The sequence below is a fragment of the Octopus sinensis genome, linkage group LG26 (assembly GCF_006345805.1).
Source record: "Octopus sinensis linkage group LG26, ASM634580v1, whole genome shotgun sequence".
Lineage (NCBI taxonomy): Eukaryota > Metazoa > Mollusca > Cephalopoda > Octopoda > Octopodidae > Octopus > Octopus sinensis.
This window is the reverse complement of record NC_043022.1, coordinates 10928578-10951944: the sequence shown is the minus strand read 5'-3', so window position 1 is coordinate 10951944 and position 23367 is coordinate 10928578. Positions and strand designations below refer to the sequence as shown.

Genomic DNA, 23367 nt, shown 5'->3' with positions numbered 1-23367 from the left:
GCCAAATGAACAAGAGGCCAAAAAGACACGTGAAAATTAAAATACACGATAATCATTTTATTCCTACAATATGACCATTTGACAGACTAAAATGTAAGGGAAAAAATAGATACATAAAACCTCTTTTTAAATAGGTTTCTTCACTGGATTTACAATGTAAACATACAAAAATAATGTGATCAGATGTTTATTTTAAAATCATTAAAATTGACATATTTAAATGTACAAGACCAAAATAAATAAGAGTATTTAAAAATTGTGAGCCAAAGATCATAGAAACGCCTATCCTTCTGTATTATAAGAACCACAAATGGTTTTTACCCTATCATATTTTTTGTTAGGTCATGATATTTCAGTGCCTATAGTAGCCTGCTCAATTAGAATTTCATTGAATGCCTGCTCATTTCTAATAACCTTTAGTAGTTTGGTGATTGTGGGATGAGTTACATAAATTTTCAGATATATAGTTATGTAGTTTTGCAAGATTATTAGTTATGACAGACGGAGAGTTGAACATTAGACTATCGGTATTTCAATACAGAAAAATTGAATACATCAAATTTACTGCCACCTTACCAAAATATTATTGTGTTGAGGGAAGAAATCATCAGTGACAAGCTGAAGCAGCATCAGTATCAACAATGACACTATCAGCAATACCATCATCATCATTGTCATCATCAAGGTCACCATCACAACCACCATCACCAACACCAAAAGGGGACACAGTGGATAATTTCGTTCTCAGAATAAACAATCTCATGCATTGGATGTGTGGCAAGAAGTTTGCTTCCCAACTGCATGATTTCAGTTTCAGTCCCACTGTGTAGCCTTTTGAGTGGATTTGGTAAGTAGAAACTGAAAGAAGCTTGTTGTCCCCCACCACCACTTGACAATAAGTGCTGGTGTGTTTGCACTCCTGTGACTTAGCAGTTCAGCCAGATAGTCCAATCGAAGAAGTATCAGGCTTCCAAAATAAATAAGTACTGGAGACAATGTGTTCAACTAAAATTCCTCAAGGCAATTCCCCAGCATGACCTCAGTCTAATGACAGAAACGAGATAACAGATAAATTAATCACCTCCTCTGGAATTTCAAGCCTTGTGCCTATGTTAGAAACATTATTATTATTGGCAACTTCCAGTTCCACTTAGAGAGGCAAGTTATGATGGAGAAGATGCTATTCTCCAGTGAATTTGCTGAAAGGTAGGTGCAAGTAGGTGACCAGAATGGCCTACACTTGACATGCACCTGTAAGCTGAAAAACAACTGAGAGATGCCACTTGCTCTTTACAGTCACAGTAACCCTGAATCAATAAAGTTCCTTGACAGAAATTCAATGACTCTCTCCTTGTTGAGAGTCTTATTTCATGCCTTTTATATACTTTTGTTTTCCATACTTGATTTTTTTTTTTTTATATAAGTCTCTACCCTTTTGGTAATCTGTCATTTCCTCCTCTCATCCATCATCCTTGTGAAAATTAAAGATTTATTCCCAGTTGACAAGTTTCTTTCTCCTCCCTGACAAATTTGTAGCCTCCCTGTTTAAGGAAGAAATTATTATTGTTGTTGTTGTTAGGGTTGTGCATTGACAAAGTTGGTACAGGAGTAGCCTAAATGCCTTGTCATATTTAGTTGCCCCCTGCTTTTCATTTTCCTGATTGCAATCAAATATGTACCAGTCCGAGAACTGGTGTTGATTTACTTAACTTTCCTTCCCACCACCTTAAAATACAATCGTGGCCTTGTGCCTATGTTTTGTTGTTGTTGTTGTTGTTATCATCATCATCATTGTCATCATTATTAACATTAGCAGCAGCAGTAGCAGTATCAACAAGCTAATAAGAGAGCTTTTACAAGGTTGCTCAACCTGCTAGAAATAGCTGTCAAATCTGTTTTGTCTTTGAAAAAAAAGCCCCTAGTCTTTGGATAATGAGGCTTTTTTTAGATGTAGTAATGGAATGAAAGATAGGAGGGTTATGGTTGGAATGCCTTTGGTTACAAGTAAGTTAGATCATTGATGGCTGAGAGTTAAATAACAATCTGTCAATAGCAATCATAATTATCATGATCTTCATATATTCTTCACCACACAAGAGTGAAGCTTTGATACAACTGTGCCTACAAATAATAATATTTGTCCAGTTATAGTTAATCAAAGATAGAATTATTTATGTAGATAATTACCATCTTATTCTGTAATTATTTACCAGTTGATGACAACAATAATGATGTGAAAACCTCATATTTTTTCTTCCTCACAGAAAATCCCTTGCAAAAGATGCTCCACAATTCTATGATGTTGATACCAGTGTATTTGAAATGAACATTAAAATCTGGATTGCAAGTTATGTAAGGAAGACTCTTCAGTAATAATTACACATACATACATGTTTTTCTATAACAAGTGTGAGAAAACAATATATGTTGTTGAGTATAATTGTTTAATGCACTTTGTTGATGCCTGCTATATAATTACCCAGAGTTTTCATGAACTTTGGCTAATAAGGGAACTAGTTATTCAAACATACAGGACTGTAAAACTCTGTTGTCTTTCCTCCCATTCCCCACCTGTCGTCATCACTCTGAAGAACAACAACTGTCTCAAACATTGGATACACCACTCCCCCCCCCCGCCCAGCAATTTCACTGTACTCTTCCTGTTGCTTTTTCCAAATAGTACAATTCTTATCAATGCAAGCCCTCCACCAGTTTCCTTGGATTCTGTTTTACCATATACATAAATACACTCACAAACACATATGTCTGTATGAATATAAATTTATACGAATAAATACACACATACACACCATATTGAGACAGTTGGAGAGGTCAATGCCTCACAGTAGCAAGTTTTTTCATCTAAGTTGAGAATTCTCAGACTACTGTTGCATTAGAGCCTGCTGTTCAGAGATGGTGTGGGATGAGGCGTGTTTAGAGATTTTTCTCATAGAGAGAATACTGACTTGTTTATTGTTAGCTTCTTTTTTTTTTTTTCAATTTGATACAAAGAATTTTAAGTGTTTAAGTGTGCTGTTTGGTTATGGGAGTGTTTGTATATGTAAGTATGTGTACGTTTGTATGCATATGTAAGTGAGAGTGTGTGTTCACTGAAGAGGTCATTGGATAGTAAATTGAAACCAGATTTGAGATGTGTTAATTTATCAGATTTGAGCTGTTTTTCATTGTTACTTGTAGTAGCTTGGTAAAATTCTTAGATATTTATGTGGCACAGGCTAAGAACAAGGTTAGTAGGACTTGAATTTTTGATGGCGAGTATGTGTGTGTGTGTGAGAGAGAGTGCATAGGGAATAGTAATTAGAGAAAATGAAATTGAATTATATTTCTAAATGATGTCAGTTGGCTTTCGGAGAAGTTCGTGTCTTAACTCTTAACTTCCTGTACAACACAGTACAACACAAGACTGAATCAGTCAACCTGTCCTGAAACACACAATATCACATATATCCTACTGAGTTTGTTTACATTAATATTGAAGGAAGCGAGAAACTCTCATCCCTGGACCTTACAATGCATTGTTTCCTTCAGAAAGGTACTTCATTTCAAATTGCTCCACTCACTCAGCTGGAAGTGAGTACCAGCTTAGTGCTGGGCAGTGCTCTCTCCCTGTAGCTGTCACATCCTCAATGTCCTGCTGGATCAAAGAGTGGGAGGGTTGAGAAGTGTATGTGTCAGCTTGCAAATACACTGGCAATTACGACAATCATGGCTACATGTGATTAGTTCATACTTGCTTGTGAAGGAGAGCTTTGGTGGGTTTTTATATATACACCCATACACACATGCGCATGCACACACACACACTCACACATGCATGCACACATGGTGTAATAGATGAACAAATGTAGTCAAGTGTACTGAAATGCTTATTTATATAAGTATAAAAGTATACACAGACTTATGCATACACAAGCTGATAGATACAAATGTGTACAAAGAAGTTTATATATATACATAAAAACACCAGTAAATGAGAGTAGATAAGAGATATATATATATATGTATATATATGTAATTGGAAGCAATCAAGTGAGGATTCAGAAATAATGAGGTACATACGATGTATAAAAATTGCATATACTTGTTAATAAGACTATAATACACAGGTTCATGTATAACTGTATGAGCATGAAACTTTGGCATTCAAGTGTGCATAAATGTCCATTTCTGCTATAACATACAGGTACAATGCAGCACAAATATAGCATTTTTATAAATACACATATAACTGCATATATGCAAATGTACTCATATCTATTTTAGGTTGGTTAATCTGTGTGTGTGTGTGTGTGTGTGTGTGTGTGTGTGTGTGTGTGTGCATGTCTGATGGGCATTATAGGATGTTCATGTGGTTGGCAGTGGAATAGTGTTATCTTAGAGAACTGAATGTATATTCTGTGTCTGCAAAGTATCAGGTCTGTCTTTAGATAAAGATTGTTTTGCTTACTGACAAGGATTACTTTCTTTTTGGCAATGCTGGGAAGTTGAGCAAGGTTGATGCAATGTTAAATAATGAAACCAGTTGGTTTGGTCCTCCAGCTTCCTGATGCTTTATCTGTCCAAGGATTCCTGACTGAAATAAAACTACAGGTCACTGTGATGCATCCAACAACCCAATTACTTCAATAAAGTGTTTACTCTACATTTAAGTTGTATTGAGTTCTCCTTATTTTAGTGGTGCTATTAAGTAAAACTTACCTACTGGTATATCCTCATTAACATCATTTTGATGTCCAGTTTTCCATGATGGCATAGGTCAGACAGAATTCAATAAAACAGATTCTCTCTGGCCAGTTTCCCTTGCTGCTGCCAACCCTCACCTATTTCCAAGCAAAGTTCTTTTCCCCATTGCCAAATATGTTTTGACAAAAGATTAGAAACAAACAACACTTACATGACAATCTTTTCCTACTTCAAGCAATGTTGAAACTATAGGAAGCCTAAATACACACATGCATATCTCTGTTTGTGTGTATGCATATATATGAAATTTCTTTGTCTCTCTCTCTGTCTCTTCTTTTTCTCAAAGACCAGCCATGTTGTATATTTGAGTTTGAAGAACTATTTGGAATCGTACAATCTTTGTGTTTTCACTGCACAAAACTAATACTAGCTCCAATTTGAATCTTGTGAAAGCTAAAATCTATGGATTTACTCTATAGTAAAGTTTAGTTTGTGTGTATGTAGGAGTTTTGATGAATAAGTATCTGGACTGTTTCCATAGTAACGAAGCTAAAGCATGCAGAGTGAAGCCGCTTGGCAAAGCTCGACCTTGAACTCTGCTGTGCATGCACACTATATTTTGGGGCCAATCAAAGCTTTGTGAATGACAAACACAATCCAGTATTACGCGGATTCTTTTATGCTTCTGATGTAGTTCTGGAAATTTAGTTGCTGGAAACTAGGAAGAAGTCTGTCAGATAGACTTCACCTATTTTGGGTTAACAAACGTAGTGCATCACTAGGTTTGACACTGCCACTTGTCCTTGGATGCCTTTAATAGAGCCCATTGTATTGCAAGCATTTGAATTGGGTCTGAGAATATTTCCCCCTTTTCCAACTTCTGGATTTCAAAGACTTTCATGACAATCATGGACATTGTTCTTCTGCCTCTGACTAAGCTAAAAAATTGTTGTTTTTTCATAAACCTGGCTGTTAAATTTAGTTGTCTTTTAACTTCTTTTGTAGCGCAAGCCAATCATTTTCACAGTACATGCTGTTGTGACTTCATCTGACCTCCAGTTTAATGAAAGTTCTATTGACTTTGGTAATTGTACAATATTTGAATCTGCCTGTCGTTATGTTGAGCTGTACAATAAATCCCTCCTGCCTCAACAGTTTGCCTTCCTGAACATACCTTCCGTTAGTATATCTTTCATTCTGTTTTTGCTCTTTTGTTGGTTTCAATCATTGTACTGTGGCCATGATGGGAATCATCTTCAGGTTTTTTAGTTGATTTTATAGAGTTCAATATTTACTTCAGCCTATTATTACTTATTTTATCTATCTCTATTTGTTGGACTGATAAATTACCTCTTGATGTAAAAGTACACAGTTCAATACACCATCATTTATATTAGGATACACAAGCACACATAACACTCAGCGCCCGTCTCTCTCTCTCTCTCTCTCTCAAATGAGGTACAAAACAATGTAATTTTTACTTTAAAAGTTTTTTTTTCTAAATCAAATCTTGATTCCTCACATTGTAATAAAATAATGTAAAACAAAGAATAGAAAAATTCTACCCTGAATATGGCTGGCAAGCAGGTAGATATTCTATTTGTGCATAGACAAAATCTTACAATGTATGAGGGTCAGACCTAATTGAATAAATGTATGATCAAAGGCATTTCAGGCCTGATCATATCATTGTTTTCAAGCTTAATGAATCCAGTGCCACATTATCCAATCAGTTAATCCTTTTATGGAGATGGTTGGGTTTAATTCAAGAGAGATTTGATGGCTGGTATTCTAATGGGTCAAACCACCACACAGCAGTCTCTCTTGTACTTGTATAGCTTCAACTTTGTGGGAAGGATATATAAAACAATGGCTGAGAATCTGTTTTTTGGACACGACACCAAGCAGTGTTATTAAGTTACCGATAGACTAAGTCACTACAAGTTGTTACTTATAGGAGATTATCAACAATTATAATTTTCTTCATTTATCTTTGAAGAATCCTTTAGCTGTGAAGGCTATAGGTGCACAGCAAGAGACTTAGTCTCTCCTCTCTTCCTTTCTTGGTCATCAGCCAACTTAAACTCTGTGTGATCTGGGAGAGTAGCTGAGTTTGGCTGCACCATTATATAATGCTTCAAGATATTCTGGTAGCATCTGTCTTCTCTCTAAGTATGAATAATCATTGGCTTCTGTGTGAGACACCCTTCTGCCTTTTGACAAATTTTATTTTCAATTCTACTGGGAACATACGTATCCTCCCCACCCAATAAACTGAATTTAAGGGAGATGACTTATTTTCCAACAACCCAACTAAGAGATGGGTTATACTAGGTTACATGGTAGCTGTTGTCATTAGAACTTGCCCAAAGCACATTGGTAAATATTTTTATTTACAAGGCTGAAGAAGGATATCAAAGATATGAAATGATATTCAATGGAATCAAAACATAATCACTGACTTCTTGACACTCTCAGAGCTGATAGGTAGTTACACAGAGGTGGGGGAGATTGAATAGAAAATCAGTATGAGTGGCATGAAGAATAATAATAATGGCATTTTTGTTTCCCAGTGTGTTGATGTACAACCAAATGATGGCTTTGGTACTATACTACCTTTAGAAAGTCTGACGCTGGAAGTTGTGTTCCAACCAAGCACTGCTAAGGAATATGAGTTTGATATTGTGTGTAAGACATTAACAAACAGGTAACTACTGGTATTTCATAAGTATTTCACTTTTAAAATATGCTTTTGTTTCTCATTTCAATTACTATTAGAGAGATATTTCACACTTAGTTTTGTCTTGTATATACATCATTCCTGTTGATCAGCTCCAAGTCAGCCCTGATCAAGCTGATATATGATCAAAGGCATTCAAGATATTAAATCCTTTTTTTTTTAAGCATAGTGTATGCCAGATTAGCATTGTGTACTCCAGACTTATTCAGTGTGTCGTATCTTTAAAACAGTACAGTATAGCTTTAGGAAGGTTTGGGTGCTATTTCTAGTTAATCAAATGACCATATGGAGACTACCTTGTTATTAATGACGTTGTATTCATTGTAGCTGTAAGGAATATTTCTTTCATTTTTGCCAAGATATTGTCTTCTAAATAAAGCAAACTATCGCATTTGCTGTATGACAAAGTAGTACAGTCAACATAGGGAGAATTTATTAATATTGGTTGTTTAGTGAAAATGTCATATAAAATGTCTAGCTGCAATAATTATTGAGCAAAGACATTTTAGTGAATGTGCAGCAAGATATATTGAATGTGTAGCCAATACATTATATTGACTATCTAGTGGAGATATGACAATGATTGTCTAAGATATCACACTGATTGTCTAACCAAGACATCACATTGATTAGCTATAGAAAATATAACAATCATTGTTACTACTAATATATACTAGGGTATATTGTCTAGTAAATACACTACACCACTTGTGTTGTTTTGGCAAAATATTGGAAAAAATTTTGAATTATATTTTGTAGCAAATATTTATTATAAAGTGAAAATATAACACTTTATATCAGCTGTCATAAAATGGTGGTGGTGGTGGTCTTGGTTGTCAAATACATCGTAAATGTTTTAAAGAGATTTTTTTTTGAAAATTAGAGCTTCAACAAGATATTTTACACTACCTGGTTTCATACAACTGGTCTGGAAATAGGCACCAGTGCCACATTGTATTAAAGAATAAATATAACGATAAATAAAACTACAAAATGAGGGTAAATATTAATGACATCTGTCTTTCATGTGTGTTAATCTATGAATCACTCACCCATCTGCCTAGCTATCCATCCATCCAACTACTTATTTATCCAGTTCTATATGCATGTGTGTGTGTGTGTGTGCAGGTTTTAAAAATCTGAACATATCCTTATAGTGTCAATGCTGTGAGGCAAAGGTGGGGAAGTGGATAGATTCTCAGTTGACAATGGCATGTATCAGAAATGGCAGAGCACTGAAGAAGCAGTTTTATAATATCTAATTTTATAACTTTTCTTTGATGAAAAGTAAAATTCATCCCTGATAGGATTTGAATTCAAATGGACATAGATAGAGGAAACTAAATAAGATAAATCATTCAGTCGAATCTCTTGAATAACTTTAGTAGCATAAAGTTATTTTGTATCTATATCAAATCTTCCCATTTTTTTAAAATACAATTTTGCAAATTTCTTGGAACTGTTTCTCAAGGAATCAAATACTGGGCAAACTAACTAGTGACTTATGGTTTAGACTGTTCGCAGTCGCAGAAAGGGGATTCCACATTATGTCCTCATTTCATTTTGGTTTTTGCTATTAGGCAAAATCCAACATCAAGTTAAATGAAGACCTTTCCACTTGTTCTATATGGCATCTGTGAATTTAAATACTAAATACTAAACACATCAACACTGAATGGCAGTATTCCATCTCCCTAGAACTGTTCTTTCAATATCTGTCTTAAATGTTATCTTTACATTTTCAGTTAAAATTCTGCAGGAGTTTGTATCACTTTTGTGGGTCATATTAGTACCTGTAATACAATGAGGTTGATTCAATTGCCTACACACCTCCTCACAATTTGACATCTATCACTAAAAACACCATTGTGTTAATGGAGTGCAGGTGTAAACCTCATAACCCATTCAATGACTGTTCATCTTCCTGTAGTATATTTCTGTGGACAGTTTGTTGCAGCTCACCTCGAAATGGTACCCAAAATGGTATTTATCAGTTGAAATTATTTGTCTCTTTCTTAGACAAAAGGATTGCTCCAGTGTATTAGATTCCTCTTCTTCTTACAACATACAGTTATCTAAACACATACATGAAGTTCACTGAATAATTTTTGCTGACACAGACCACCACCTGTTTCCTCAGGCTCTGTTTTTATTATCAATTTATAGTATTTACACAGCGATGAGTTGTTTATACTTTGTGATAACCTATTTTATAGCTCATGAACTGTAAAGAGGTGTCTATTTTTTCTTTCTACACCAAAACAGGCTAAGCTAATTGGAAGAACTTGTTCAATTTTAAGTTGTGTAAGTGCAGTCGTTTCATTATTGACCTGTATGTTGCCTCTTAATGAGTTGACAATGATGCAGGTTCAATCCCAGAGTGACAACAGTAGCATTAAGTAGACGAGATTTCTTTTTAATTTGGTTGTTCACCTGTCTACAGAGATTATCTTCTTAGAAGATCTGGTACCCATTCCCAACAGCTATGTGTCATGTAGAATAGTACTCATTGTAACAATAAAAAATTTGAACTGGAGACATATGACCCAATACTCCTATACTTTATCCACTTAGCCGTTCCACTTGTAAAATTAACCAAATTTTAAAATAATAAAAAAATTTATTTCCTATGTTTCTTTGTTGCTTTAACGGTTAGGTTTGGCTGCACCCATGGCCTATGTGGGCCCTTTAAAATTGATGAGCTCACTGCCATAGATGTTTTTATTGAATAATTCACAAGTTAACATCTGCAGGAAAAATAGCATGAAATGTAATAAATGTAACTAAAAACCAATTTCAAAAATAGCATCTTAATTTTTATCATTTTTTAAAATATTTCAGTGAGTTCCCACTGAAATGTAAGGGTTTGGGTATTGCTCCACCCCTAAAACTGTCACATCAGGTAATCAATTTTAAGGGAACAGCTCTGTATGATAAATCAGAAGCAACTGTCTACCTCTCCAAATATCCAGACAACCAAGAGACGAAAAATGACAGCAGCCAAAAAGGTGAGTTGAAAATATAGACATCATCATCATCACCATCATTTTTCTTGCTGACATTGTTTTGTTTTGTTTTTCGTGGTTTTCTCTAAAGGAAAAGGCTGTACACTTGGTCTCAAAGGTACCTTTGCAGGTCCTCTGGGATCTGTGAGATTCAGAATAGTTATGTTCTTTTTAAATAACCATGTGTTGACAGCTACAGGTAAAATATGACAAGGGAGAAAAAACCCAGAGATAAGGTTGGTTAATAAGGACCTGGGGAGTGAACAGAGTATGAGTCATGATAGGAGAAAGGAGTGAGTTGGGAGGGCTTGAGTGGAATTGGTACAAAATAAGCCACTCCAGAAAGTAGAAACCACAATTTTTATGGGTAAGGGTTAGGGTTTAAGTGAGGGGACACAGTTTTGTTGATGAGAGATTGGAGAGTGTGAGTTACTTGTTAATCAGTCAAATAACCATTTTTTGTGGGATTGGGGTGGAGACTAGGGTGGCTACATTTGTAGTCACAACATCCTACAGATGTAGCTCAGTATTCCATTGTGGGTTTCACTTGAGATTTGTATAGGGTTAGTAACTACTGAGAGCTGGAATATTTTCTAGACCAAGGCCAGTTTTTTTTTTCTTGTTTTGTGATGCAGTCCAGTGTATCAAAGCTGTTGTAGCTCAGGTGATGTTTCTAATTTGTTGAACTGAAAATATGTGTTGATATGTAATTTCTCCTTTGTTTTAATAATAAATCCCCTCTGGCATTATTAGTGTTTCATGTCTGTTTTGATAGGAGAGTACTAGACAACCAGGTGAGAATTCAGTAGTTCACAAAGTACTGTGGGCTGCAAGTATAACTATGGCATTTGTCAGAATGACTGAGGAAAATCTCCAGGCGATGCCTTCTGCATGAAGGGCAATTAATTAATTTGATTCTGACAAATATAATCTTGCTAAAATGTAATTAAAAGAACACCCATATTTAGTTGATAGCTTTTAAAGTTTAATTCTGGAATTTAGAACCCCTCACCTATAATTTATTCACATTCGATTTTAATTAATTTAAATTTCAGAGTCTTTATTGACCATAGTTAATTATTATGCTAATGGATTTTGTCACCTCACAGCATGTATCTGTAATGGATAAAATATTTTTGGTTTGCTACATGACATATGTTAACACCGGCCATTGTGTTGGTGGCCAGGATAATTGTCTTGAATGGCACTGTTCTCTTGGCTGTAAATATACTCTGTTGTGATACTACTCTAAATTTGATAACCCCTCCTATTTAAGTAAAATTATGAGGGTTGGCTCATTGCATTGCATAGATATTACATTGCATAGATATTACATTGTACCGAGCTGCGGCACCCAAACTAGCTCAAATTTTATGCCTCTAGAGATGTGAACACGATACTTCAGAACATTCTGAATTCAATATGGACGGCATGTGCAGCATCAGTACCATGCAAGCACAAAAAAAACACCCCATAGTGCAATTTGGGAGACTGCAGCAGTCTGACTTGCCAGGAAAGAACGCCGTAAGGCTGAACAGGAATACAAATTGCACAAATCAGAGATCAACAGGAAAAAGTGCAATAGGTCAGCCAACCACCTCAAGCAGGTGACAAAAAAGGCAGTGCTTGAATTCGAACAGCGCATAGCAACCAACCCTGACAGCAAAGTGTTCTGGAAGTATGTACACTCAAAGCAGAGACCTCACTCTCAAGTTGGTCCCCTTCGCAATCCCCACACAGGAAAGATTACTGGCAATCCCAAAGAATGTGCAGAAATCATTGCTGGATGCTATACCAGCATCTTTACTGTCGAAGATCAAAATGTTCCATCTTCATCACCTCTGACACCGGACTCTATATCTACTATGAAATTTACACCAGCAATGCTACAACACCACCTTAAGAATAAATATAACTATGCCTCTCCTAGTCTCGATGGTGTTACATACCTACTTCACAAACGAGGTGGGTACTTTCTTCTAAACCAACTTTCACTATTCTTTCAATTCTATCTTAACAATTGTGTTACTCCAGAGCAGTGGAAAACTGCCAGTGTTATCCCTCTGTTCAAAAAAGGTGACCGCACATCGCCTGTCAGCTATCACCCCATTAGTCTTACTAGCTGCATCGCCAAACTGATGGAATCCTGTGTCAGAGAAACCCTCTGGAACTTCTGGAAGTCTCACAACCTCATCCAGCCGTCACAATTTGGATTTATTCCTAACTCCAACTGCTGTAATCAACTCATCGAGTTTCTTGAGGACATTAACCAAATCATTGATCACGGATCCTGGGTGGATGTTGTCTACCTGGACTTTGCTAAGACTTATGGTGAAACTCTCTGCAATGGGTGTAAGAGATGATCTCTATAACTAGTTGAAGTCCTTCATTATCAGCCGAAAAGAGGTTGTCACAGTTCTAGGACAGCACTTTTCACCCTATGAGATGACATCTGGTGTACCACAGGGATCTGTTCTTGGCCCCCTTATATTTGTTGCATATGTTAATAACATAGATGCCAACTTAAAGAATGCCACAGTGATGAAATATGCAGATGACATCAAGCTGTACCTCGAAATAAAGAGGACAGATCCTGTACACTATAGATCTTTATTGCAATCAGACCTGGACACAATGCAGCAGTGGATCATGGACTCGCAACTCAAGCTGGCTGTGGACAAATGTACCACCATGTATTTTGGGAGGAGAAACCCAGCATCTATTTACTCCCTCCACAACACTAATCTCAAAAAGTCTTCTTGTGAACGTAACCTGGGTGTTATTGTCGACAGTGATTTGCGTTGGACAAAACACATTGCTAAAATTGCCAAGAAGGCTGAGGGTGTCTTGGCATCACTCACCAAATCTTTTGTGAGCCGCTCTCCAGCTATCTATCTGAGACTTTATATAGCTATGGTGCGACCTCACCTGGAATTTGCATCACTGGTCTGGAACCCCTATCTTGCCCAGGATATTAATCATCTGGAAACTGTTCAGTGACGTGCAACCAAGAGAATACCCTCCATCAGGCATTTGCCATATCCTGAATGCCTTACTTCCCTGGGCATTGAAACTCCGATGTCTGGCAGCTGACTTGGCAGACACCCATAAAATTATTAACCATCTTACAAACAATAACTCTGAGCACCTTTTCAAACTCCACCTGTCTAACACCCGTGGACATGTTTACAAAGTCAGAAAACAGCACAGCTCCCATGACTTTCAGAAACATTTTTTCACGCTAAGAGTTGCTGAAGCATGGAACAAACTGCCGGCATCAGTTGTTAGTTGTGGGAGCACTGCATCCTTCAAAATTTCCATGCTTCCTGAGATTCGCCAACACTGCACCTGATTTTCTCCCCTCCATACACACGCAAACATGTATCTGACTCATACACTGTTCACTTTCCAGACATTTGTACTTTACTGCATATGCTTTATATGCACTTTTGACAAGTTGTGGTGCACCTGAGCACTGTATACAATAATTTCATTATTATTATATAAAGAATAAGAGGAAGGAGAATTGGTCACAGGCACAACATTGTGATATTGGTATGATTTGAACAACCGACTTCTTGACCCATTCTCCAAACTGAAAGGAGGCAGCTACCAAAAAGGTTACGAACCTTAAATTTTATACGAGATAAAATAGAGAACTTCAATATTAAAATGACTGCATTGTAGTCATTTAAAATTACTACATTTCTGTTAAATGACTCCATTGTAACAACAGGCAAAGTCATACATGATATTTGTATTGTGTTATTTATTTGCAGGCAAGCATCACTCAAATACAGAAATTGTTTCATTTGAGTTTGTAATTCCTGAAGATGTACCTATTGCCATTTTCCCTTGTGTTGGCAGTGTCTATGGCAATGAGGTAAGATGACAAATCATAGAAATATGTTTTATAGAAGTTTTCTTTGTGCAGTTTCTTCTTTATCCATGAAAGGGACTTATTTTATTTATTATCTATATTATAATTGGTGAACAATGGCCTCATTAGTTTCAGGTTTCCAACAGATCAATCACTGGTTCACTGCATGTCTAATGGTGAGGGTCTCCAGGAAGCATTTATTTTTTAAAAAAGCAGAGGTTTTACTTATTTACATCTTTACCCAGAACCACACTAGTAGCTTAGGAATGAATTTAGGATTTCTCAGGTTTTCTGTGAATCAATTTTGATAAAACTTTTCCCAGCTGGTTTGCACACTATGGCAACACAGTTGTGATGTTTTCATTATTCTGTGTAACATCCTTTTTTTATTCCAATAGCTTTTGAATGAAAATAGCCCATCTAGACTTTTTTTCTGAAAATGAAGGGTAATGATACATATTAAACATACATGGAATATATATTTAGCGGAAAACTATAATAGTATTGTGTTTATTGACGTGATGAATTATTTAGTCACATGAGTGCCAAGGAAGAAATGATCCAATTGTGGGACCTCCAAGATTGTGACAACTAGGGATTTAAGGAATATTGGCTGCAAGTTACATGGGAAACCTGGAAAAACAAGCAAAGCCATTTTCACTGCAACTGGACTTCTTCATGTACTGCAAACTACCAGAAATCACATCCTTAGGACCATAGTTTCCATGTAAGGACCCCTGAAACTGCCTTCTCACAGGAGTTTGAGGCTTCATTGGGCCCAAAAGTACATGACATTAGACATGACTTGTGTTCTGTTTACTGATGAAACCAGGGCAACCCTTGATGAACCTGACAGTTGGGCAAAATGGTTGGTTTTATTTTGGAGATGAGCATCACCAACATCAACAACAGGGTGGAGGGGTCATGTTGTGGGTTGGTGTCATTGGGGACAGACTTGTTGGCTCAGTCAGGGTGCCTGAAGAGGTTAAAGTGACCACAGCTGCCTACTGCAATCTCCTGAAGGAGGTCTTGGATCCCTGACTAGATGACATACTGCTGTCACTTCTAAGGAATCTCATATTCATGCATAACAATGCTCCCTCACACTCTGCTAGGACCACCCAAACATTTCCAGGGTCTTACAGCATACAAGGTGAAAAGTTGATGGTGTGGCCACTGGCATCTCTGGATCTCAACCCTATCGAAAATCTGGCCCATCATTAAACAAGATGTTTATGCCAACAGACGCCAATTTACGTCAAAAGATGTTTTATGGGTAGGGGCGTAGCTAGAGTAAATGATGTCCAGGGCAAGCATCAAAATTGCCTCCGACACCTAACCAAAAAGTGGAAACTCGCATAGAAATGACTTAATTAGAAAATGATCTTGGCCAAAATTGTGCCCCCTTCAAAGTGGTGCCCAGGGCATGTGCCCCACTTGTCCCACCCTAGCTACACCCCTGCTTATGAGCTACCATCAAAGCTTCAGCAGAGGCAGTCCTATTTTGTACTATTAAGAAATGACCAGATTCTATCACTAACAGGGTTTTTGAAGTTACATGTCGAAATGGTGCTCATGAGGCTTGATAATTCCTTATGTCAATGAATGCTATATCATTATTATTATTATGGTTTTCTGTTTACTGTACAGCAGCGGTCATAATATAAGGATCAATGAGAACAAGTGTGTTGAAATATTTATTATAGAAGATTAACAAAACGTTGAGACTAGATATTTTACACATATTTAGATATGTCTAATATCTATCTTTCATGAAAATTTTAAATGAATGGAATAAATATTTCATAAGTTATGAGGAAATAAACAAATAGTCTTCCAAACTGCAACGGCCAAAAGTTGAGGGTCACTTAGAAAAACAATGAAAAATCAAACAAGAACAAAAAAAACCCCCTTACTATTAATATTTTGTGAACATCTCTTTACTATCAATGACCTCCTGACATCTGTTACCACAGGACTGAATTAATTTCTTGCAAAATGATGGAGTAATATTGTTCCATTCATTTTTCAATAATTCCCAGAGTCCATCTTGGTTCTTTGGATCTCTCCTTCGTGTCCCACCTCCAATAATCTCCTAAACATTTTCTGTAGGTTTGAGACTGAGACTTTGAGGTGGACAGTCCATGAGATCAACCCCTTCATCACTCAAAACATCTTTGACTCTCTTCGCAGTGTGACAGGGTTTGTTGTCCTGCACAAAGAAAGGAGATTGAACTGTCTCCCATGCCTTTGAACAGGGCCTTAAGCTGAATTCAGATGGCTAAGTGAAGCTACTAGAGGCTGGTTAAACCTAGATAGGAGATGGTTGCTGCAAGAAGGCCATATGTGTGACTGCAGGATTTGACTCCTTGCCATACCTCCTGAAAGAGCAATAAATGGTTGTCAGAGAATATCTTATGAATTCACCAACTCCAATTTTTTACCTCCTAATTCCACCAACTGTAACCGCATGGATCATTATGTGTGGGGCGAAGTTGAGAAAGACGCCAGCCGCTCTGTGTGCAACACCAAGGCTGAGATGGTGGCCTAGATCAAAGAGGTGTTCGAAGGCCATTCTAGTTTGATAGCCTTTGATTTTTGTTTTTAAATACTTTTATTTTTTTATGGAATATTGTGTTTTCCTTTCCTTTCGAGCAGTGTCGAGTTTAGCTCGAACACTGTATTTATTTCTTTAACTAGGTGTAGCGAAATAGAGTAACGGGCCTTGCTTACAGGGGACACAACTCACTTTAATTTCTTGCATTAGTTAAAAAGCAAATGCTTGTTAGTTAAAATTCACTTTCAGTAATATCACTATTAATACATGTGAGAAAGACAGTAATGTCTCCCAAATTTATTTGCCCTAGTCAGTCTTATTCGCCCATGCAAGTGTAGCTGTGTGGTAAGAAGCTTGCTTCTCAACCACATAGACCTAGGTTCAGTCTCACTGCATGGCACCTTGAGAAAATTGTGTGTGTGTGTGTATATATATATATATATATATATATATCATCATCATCATATATATATATATATGTATGCATGTATGTATGCATGTATGTATATGTATGCATGTATGTATATGTATGCATGTATGTATATGTATGCATGTATGTATATGTATGCATGTATGTATATATATGTATGTATATGTATGCATGTATGTATATATATATATATATGTATGCATGTTTGCATATATGTATGCATGTTTGCATATATATATATGCATGTGTGTATATATATATATGCATGTATATATATATGAATGTATATATATATATATATATATATATATATATATATATATATGTATGCATGTTTGCATATATATATATATATATGCATGTATATATATATATATTATATATATATATATATATATATATATGCATGTATATATATATATATGTAGATATATACATATGTGTATATGTATATATGTATATGTGTGTGTGTATATGTATATATGTCTTCATCATCATCATCATCATCGTTTAACGTCTGTTTTCCATGCTGGCATGGGTTGGACTGAGGTCTGGCAAGCCAGGAGGCCACGCCAGGCTCCAATCTGATCTGGCAATGTTTCTACAGCTTGATGCCCTTCCTAACACTAACCACTCCAAGAGTAGAGTGGGTGCTTTCTACGTATCACTGACACAGGACCCAGACGGAGCGAGGGAGCTGGCATCAACCACTTTCGGATGGTGCTTTTTACATTCCACAGGCACAGAGAATCAGTCAGGTGGCACTGGCAACGACTGACCCATGAATGGTGCTTATTATGTGCCACCAGCATGGGAGCCAGTCAGGCTGCACTTGCATCAACCACAACTACAATTTCCATTTGATTGTGGTTTGATTTGATTTTAATTTTGATGTTGATGTACTGACAATCCAAAGGTACTTGTTTTTTAACATTATTTACATTATTTATATTCAAGGCATATGGCATAGTGGTTAAGAGCATGGGCTACTAACCCCAATATTCTGAGTTTGATTCCAAGCAGTGACCTGAACAACAACAACAACAACAATAATAATAATAATAATAGCATTGAATAGTACCTTAGGAATGAGAACCCAGGTTCGAAATTTCCCCAAGACACCTGAAGAAGGCTGGAGGGTATATCAGCCGAAACATTGTGTTAGCAACAAACAAGATGAGGACAAATATCCGTTGAATGTAAATAATGTACATAATTCCTCATCTCTTAAATATAGAACTGTACTTTTTTTTTAGTGGGCTGGTTATGCGACACTGGTGTAGGCTACAGCTGTGATATCACTTTACTTGCCAGGTCTTCTCAGTCACAGCATATCTTCAGAGGTCTCTGTCTTTTGTCATTGCCTCACCACCTCATCCCATGTCTTCCTGGGTATCCCTCTACTACAGGTTCCTTCCACTGTCTGGGAGTGACACTTCTTCACACAGCTCTCCTCATCCATCCATAGTACATGACCATACCAGTACAGTCATCTCTCTTGCATGCCACATCTGATGCTTCTTATGTCCAACATTTCTCTCAGGGTGCTTACACTCTGTTGTGTGCACACTGACATTACACATCTAGGGAATCATGCTAGCTTCATTTCTTTCGAGTTTACACATGTCTTCAGCAGTCACAGCCTATGTTTCACTGTCATGAAGAATGGCAGTTTGCACACATGCATCATACAATCTACCTTTCACTCTGATCGAACTTTGCCCAGGCTATTCTTATTCTAGTGGTAACTCTCTCTGAGCATCAACCCCCACTACAAACTTAGTCACCTACAGACGTCTGTAGTTCGATTTTGTACTAAGCAGACTCTCTCCCTAATTGCTTTGACCCTCTCCATGACCTTCATCCCCTGATCCAGCAGTTTTATACTCCTGTAGTTATTTCTATCTAAAGCATTTCCTTTACACTTGTAGCAGCTGACTATGGTGCTATTACGCCAGTCATTGGGTATGACTCCTTCGTGAACTACCTGGTTTACAATATGGGTGACTAGACCATAACCCACACCACCAGATATTTTAAGCATCTCAGCAGTGATTCCTCAAAGGCCGGAGGCTTTTCCTGGCTTCATATCCTTAATTGCTTTATCTACTAGGGAGCTGTCTATTTGAGCTGGTCCCTCAACTGGGTCAACATTTGGCAGGCTCTCCTCCTCCCATTCATCTTCCACATTCAGCAGTCTTTCATTATGGCTTCTCCAAGCCTCTTTCTCTTCAGAATCATTAAAAGCAAGTGAACCATCATCCATTTGGACACATTTCTCTCCTGTGACATCATAATTTTCTCTTGCACACTGTCTTGCAATCCAAAATACTTCAGTTCTTTGGTCCTCATGTCGCAGAACATTAGCAAACTTCTTTTCTGCTTCTCCCTTGGCTATATGTACCTGTTGCCCAGCCTGCCTTCTGGCTATCTAGTACAGTTTCCTGCTACCCCCATTCTTCCAGACTTTCCAGGGTGCACACTGACATTACACATCCAGCGAAGCATACTGGCTTCATTCCTTGCACACATGCACATAGACACATCCACACACACACACACACATATATATATATATATATATATATATATATACGTATATATATATACATATATATATATATATACATACGTATGGCTGTGTGGTTAGGGAGCTTGCTTCCTAGCTACATGGTTTCAGGTTCAGTCCCACTGCGTGGCACTTTCGGTAGGTGTCTTCACTATAGCCCCGAGCCGACCGAAGCTTTGTGATTGAATTCGGCAGGCGGAAGTTACTGCCGTGTGTGTATAGGTGCGTGTAGGTGCTTGTGCCTCTCCGAAAGAGAGAGAGAGGGATATACACATATATATTTTACATATATATGCATATACACATACTTACAAATACATCTCCCTTGTATGCACACACACACACACATATGCACATATATATGCATACACACACAGATATACACATGTACACACACGTATAAACATATACACATACATGTTCATATATATATATGTACATATGCATATACACATACATATACTCATGCCTTGCATGCACATATGCAAAGACATGTATATGTGTGTGTGTGTCTGTGTATGCATATCTATATACATGTCTGTATGTATATATATATGTGTGTGTGTGTGTGTATGTATGCATATATGTGTGTATGTATATATATATATGTATATGTGCATGTATATATATATATATATATATATATATATACATATATATATGTGTGTGTGTGTATATATATATTTATATATATATATATATATATATATATTTATACATATGTATATATATGTACACATATATACATGTATATACATATATATGTATACACACACACACAACATTTGATTTTAGCATCCTCCATTCTTAACAATTTTTCTTTTTTTTTCTTTCAAAATATGTTAGTTGCGAGTACAAGTCCAGTTTTCTCCAGTTCTTAACGAGAAAGAAATTAAAGAAGAAGCTATTGCACTGGTCACCGCTATGCTTCAGAAAGAACTCCAAATGAAATACCAAATGCATCTGAAGAAGGCCGAGGCAGATAAAGAGCACACTTTGGTAGGTTGAAACTGAACTTTATGTTTTCCGTTTTGATCATCTTATTTTCCTATTTGATCATATTGCAGACAACCAGGTAAATAGAGTGTTTCAAATTACCTGTTGAAATATCAACATTTTGTATTTTTGTAATAAGGGAGTGCTATGCCAAGTTATTAGCTAAGAAGACATTAACTGTTACTGGCTTTACCCAACACATTTAAAGACGTTATTAAATGCATACAACTATTTTTGAAACCAATATTTTTAAGGTAACACTCCAATATTTTATCTTCTTCACTATTTGTCTCTATTATAATTTTGCATATCATTTGAAAATTAATTTTTATGAGATGTTATAGAATTTGACTTTATGGCATTATCTTTTTGTTTTGTTTTTTTCCCAGAAAAGTAGCAGAAGCAAAACTTCAAAAAAAATGAAATCTATCGACTGTATATCATCCCCTTCAGGACTAAAGCCAAGGTCAACTCTGCAGCCTTGTATGGAGTCCATTAAAAATGAGTGAGTAATCTACCTGCTTTATGAACTTATCTGTATTCCTTACCAGCAGCATGTACGGTGCTTTACGTAATAATACAAACCTCAAACAACTTAGATATGATTTACATTTATGGAACCTCTTTGTATATACTCTTAGACAAACACAAGTTTTATCCTATGCTGTGTTTCTCAAAAATCGGAAATAATGATTAATTTAATTATTGTGTCTAAATGATATTCTTAATCTTCTTTTTGATTTTAATATGCACATATATTTATGTGCATGTACCTCATTTAACAGAGTGAGCTAAATATAATTTTTAATCAATTCAAATTATAATGAGAAGAAAATCATTAGTTGTTAATAAAAATTACTCTGAAAAGCAACAAAAGTGAGAACTCAGAAATTTTTTATTGGCCAAAACTTAGACGGCAGTATGCAAGGGAAGTATGTCTGATTTTTTATAGCAATAGTAACTACTACGACAGATACATATTATTTTTGTTAGACATTCTATTCTGTGAAGCATAGAAAACTCAAAGTTACCAAGTCATTAAATACAGTATTAGGGGAAAAAATAATTTACTAAATGTTGTTGGCATCCTTTTGTCTTGGGAGACAATGGGGTTGCGCATAAACTAATGTAGTCTGGTTTTTACACTTCATGTCCTCTCCAGGTTTGTGAAGGCCTGGGCTAGATGTAAGAAAATCCTGGGTAGCCCAATAATCAGGTTTCCTCTCTCGACCTTGCTGACATAGTCCAAAGGAGTGCAGAGCATTACGTTTGGCACCAGCTTGGTTGCAGGAGCTGCCGGAAAGTGTCAAGTCAGACACTAAACTGCCTACAGGGCTCCACTCCAAATTTCTTTGAAGGTTGTCTCCTTTCCATAACCCTGGATAGGGGCTCCTACCGGGTACTGTCAGCCAGAGCCAGCTGAGCCCGGGACTCGTGTCAGGAAGAGTCGTCACTCCCTGAAGTAGTAAAGAAAATCACTACCCACTACCTAAATTTATTGATTAGGTTAATTCAAATAATGATATTTAATAAGGACAGGTTGTTTTTACTTTTTACTCCTGAAGATTTTACTTGCAGTTGACTTTGAATGAAAATGGAATTGTACACTGAATGGATGGTAGAACATTGAAAGAGCATTTATCTATATACTACTAAAACTCTGTGATTGCTTGCTTGCATGCATATATTTTTACTTTTATTTTTATTCTCTTATTTCTCTTTATACTTCCTATATCCATCCTTTTCCCAAATCACTCCTTATATTGAACTCTACTATTTCTCTCTAGTTAACTTTCTCTTATCATTTCTGATGAAGGGATATCCCCAATATCCCAGAAATAGCTATAAAACTACCTATCTCTTTATAAATATCCTGTAAATTCCACACAGCCTTCGTTTTATTGTCTCACTTTTTTCAACATATACATGCTCACACAAGACCTGCATTAGACTCCTCACTTGTATTATTATCGAACCAAGAGTCTAACTATGGTCCTCCCATAGCACTTACATAGCCTTACCTGCCATCTTGGGTCTTCTGGATATCAATACTTCTCATATATATATATATATATATATATATATATATATGCATATATTTGAGGGCTCATGTTAGAGTGATGCATTCATAATCACAAAATCATGGTTTGAATTCCTAGGCCATTTGATGTGTTGTGTTCTTAGGCAACACTCTTCATCTCATTGTCTGCAATCACTTCAACACCTGACATGTGGTATATCAGGCAGCTGTTCAGGAAACATTGATTTGATGGAGGAAGTGAACTAATGCACAGCATGAACACTTGATCACTACAAAAAAATCATTATTTGTGCAGATTGTTCAGCAACAAATCACAGAACCATTTTCCTCAGACTATAAGAGACGACCATCGTATGCATACATATATGTGTGTGTGTCTCTATAATATATATCTGCTTTGATACAGTTCAGCTACTGATGATGATGATGTTCATATCACACAAAA

At 36.5% G+C, this 23367-nt stretch overlaps 1 protein-coding gene across 2 annotated transcripts in view; it reads left to right on the top strand.

The window, feature by feature from the left end:
* LOC115224670 (cilia- and flagella-associated protein 74-like) overlaps positions 1-23367 on the top strand; it is a 129343-nt gene that overhangs the window by 79881 nt on the left and 26095 nt on the right. For both annotated transcript variants that reach the window (XR_005003893.1, XM_029795528.2), the window contains exons 22-28: positions 2265-2352; positions 5710-5883; positions 7278-7411; positions 10286-10452; positions 14229-14332; positions 20732-20884; positions 21271-21386. Coding sequence is in view for 1 of the 2 variants with exons in the window: in XM_029795528.2 (XP_029651388.1) it covers positions 2265-2352; positions 5710-5883; positions 7278-7411; positions 10286-10452; positions 14229-14332; positions 20732-20884; positions 21271-21386 (936 nt within the window). In the remaining variant the exon portion in view is untranslated. The remainder of the gene's footprint in view (positions 1-2264; positions 2353-5709; positions 5884-7277; positions 7412-10285; positions 10453-14228; positions 14333-20731; positions 20885-21270; positions 21387-23367) is intronic.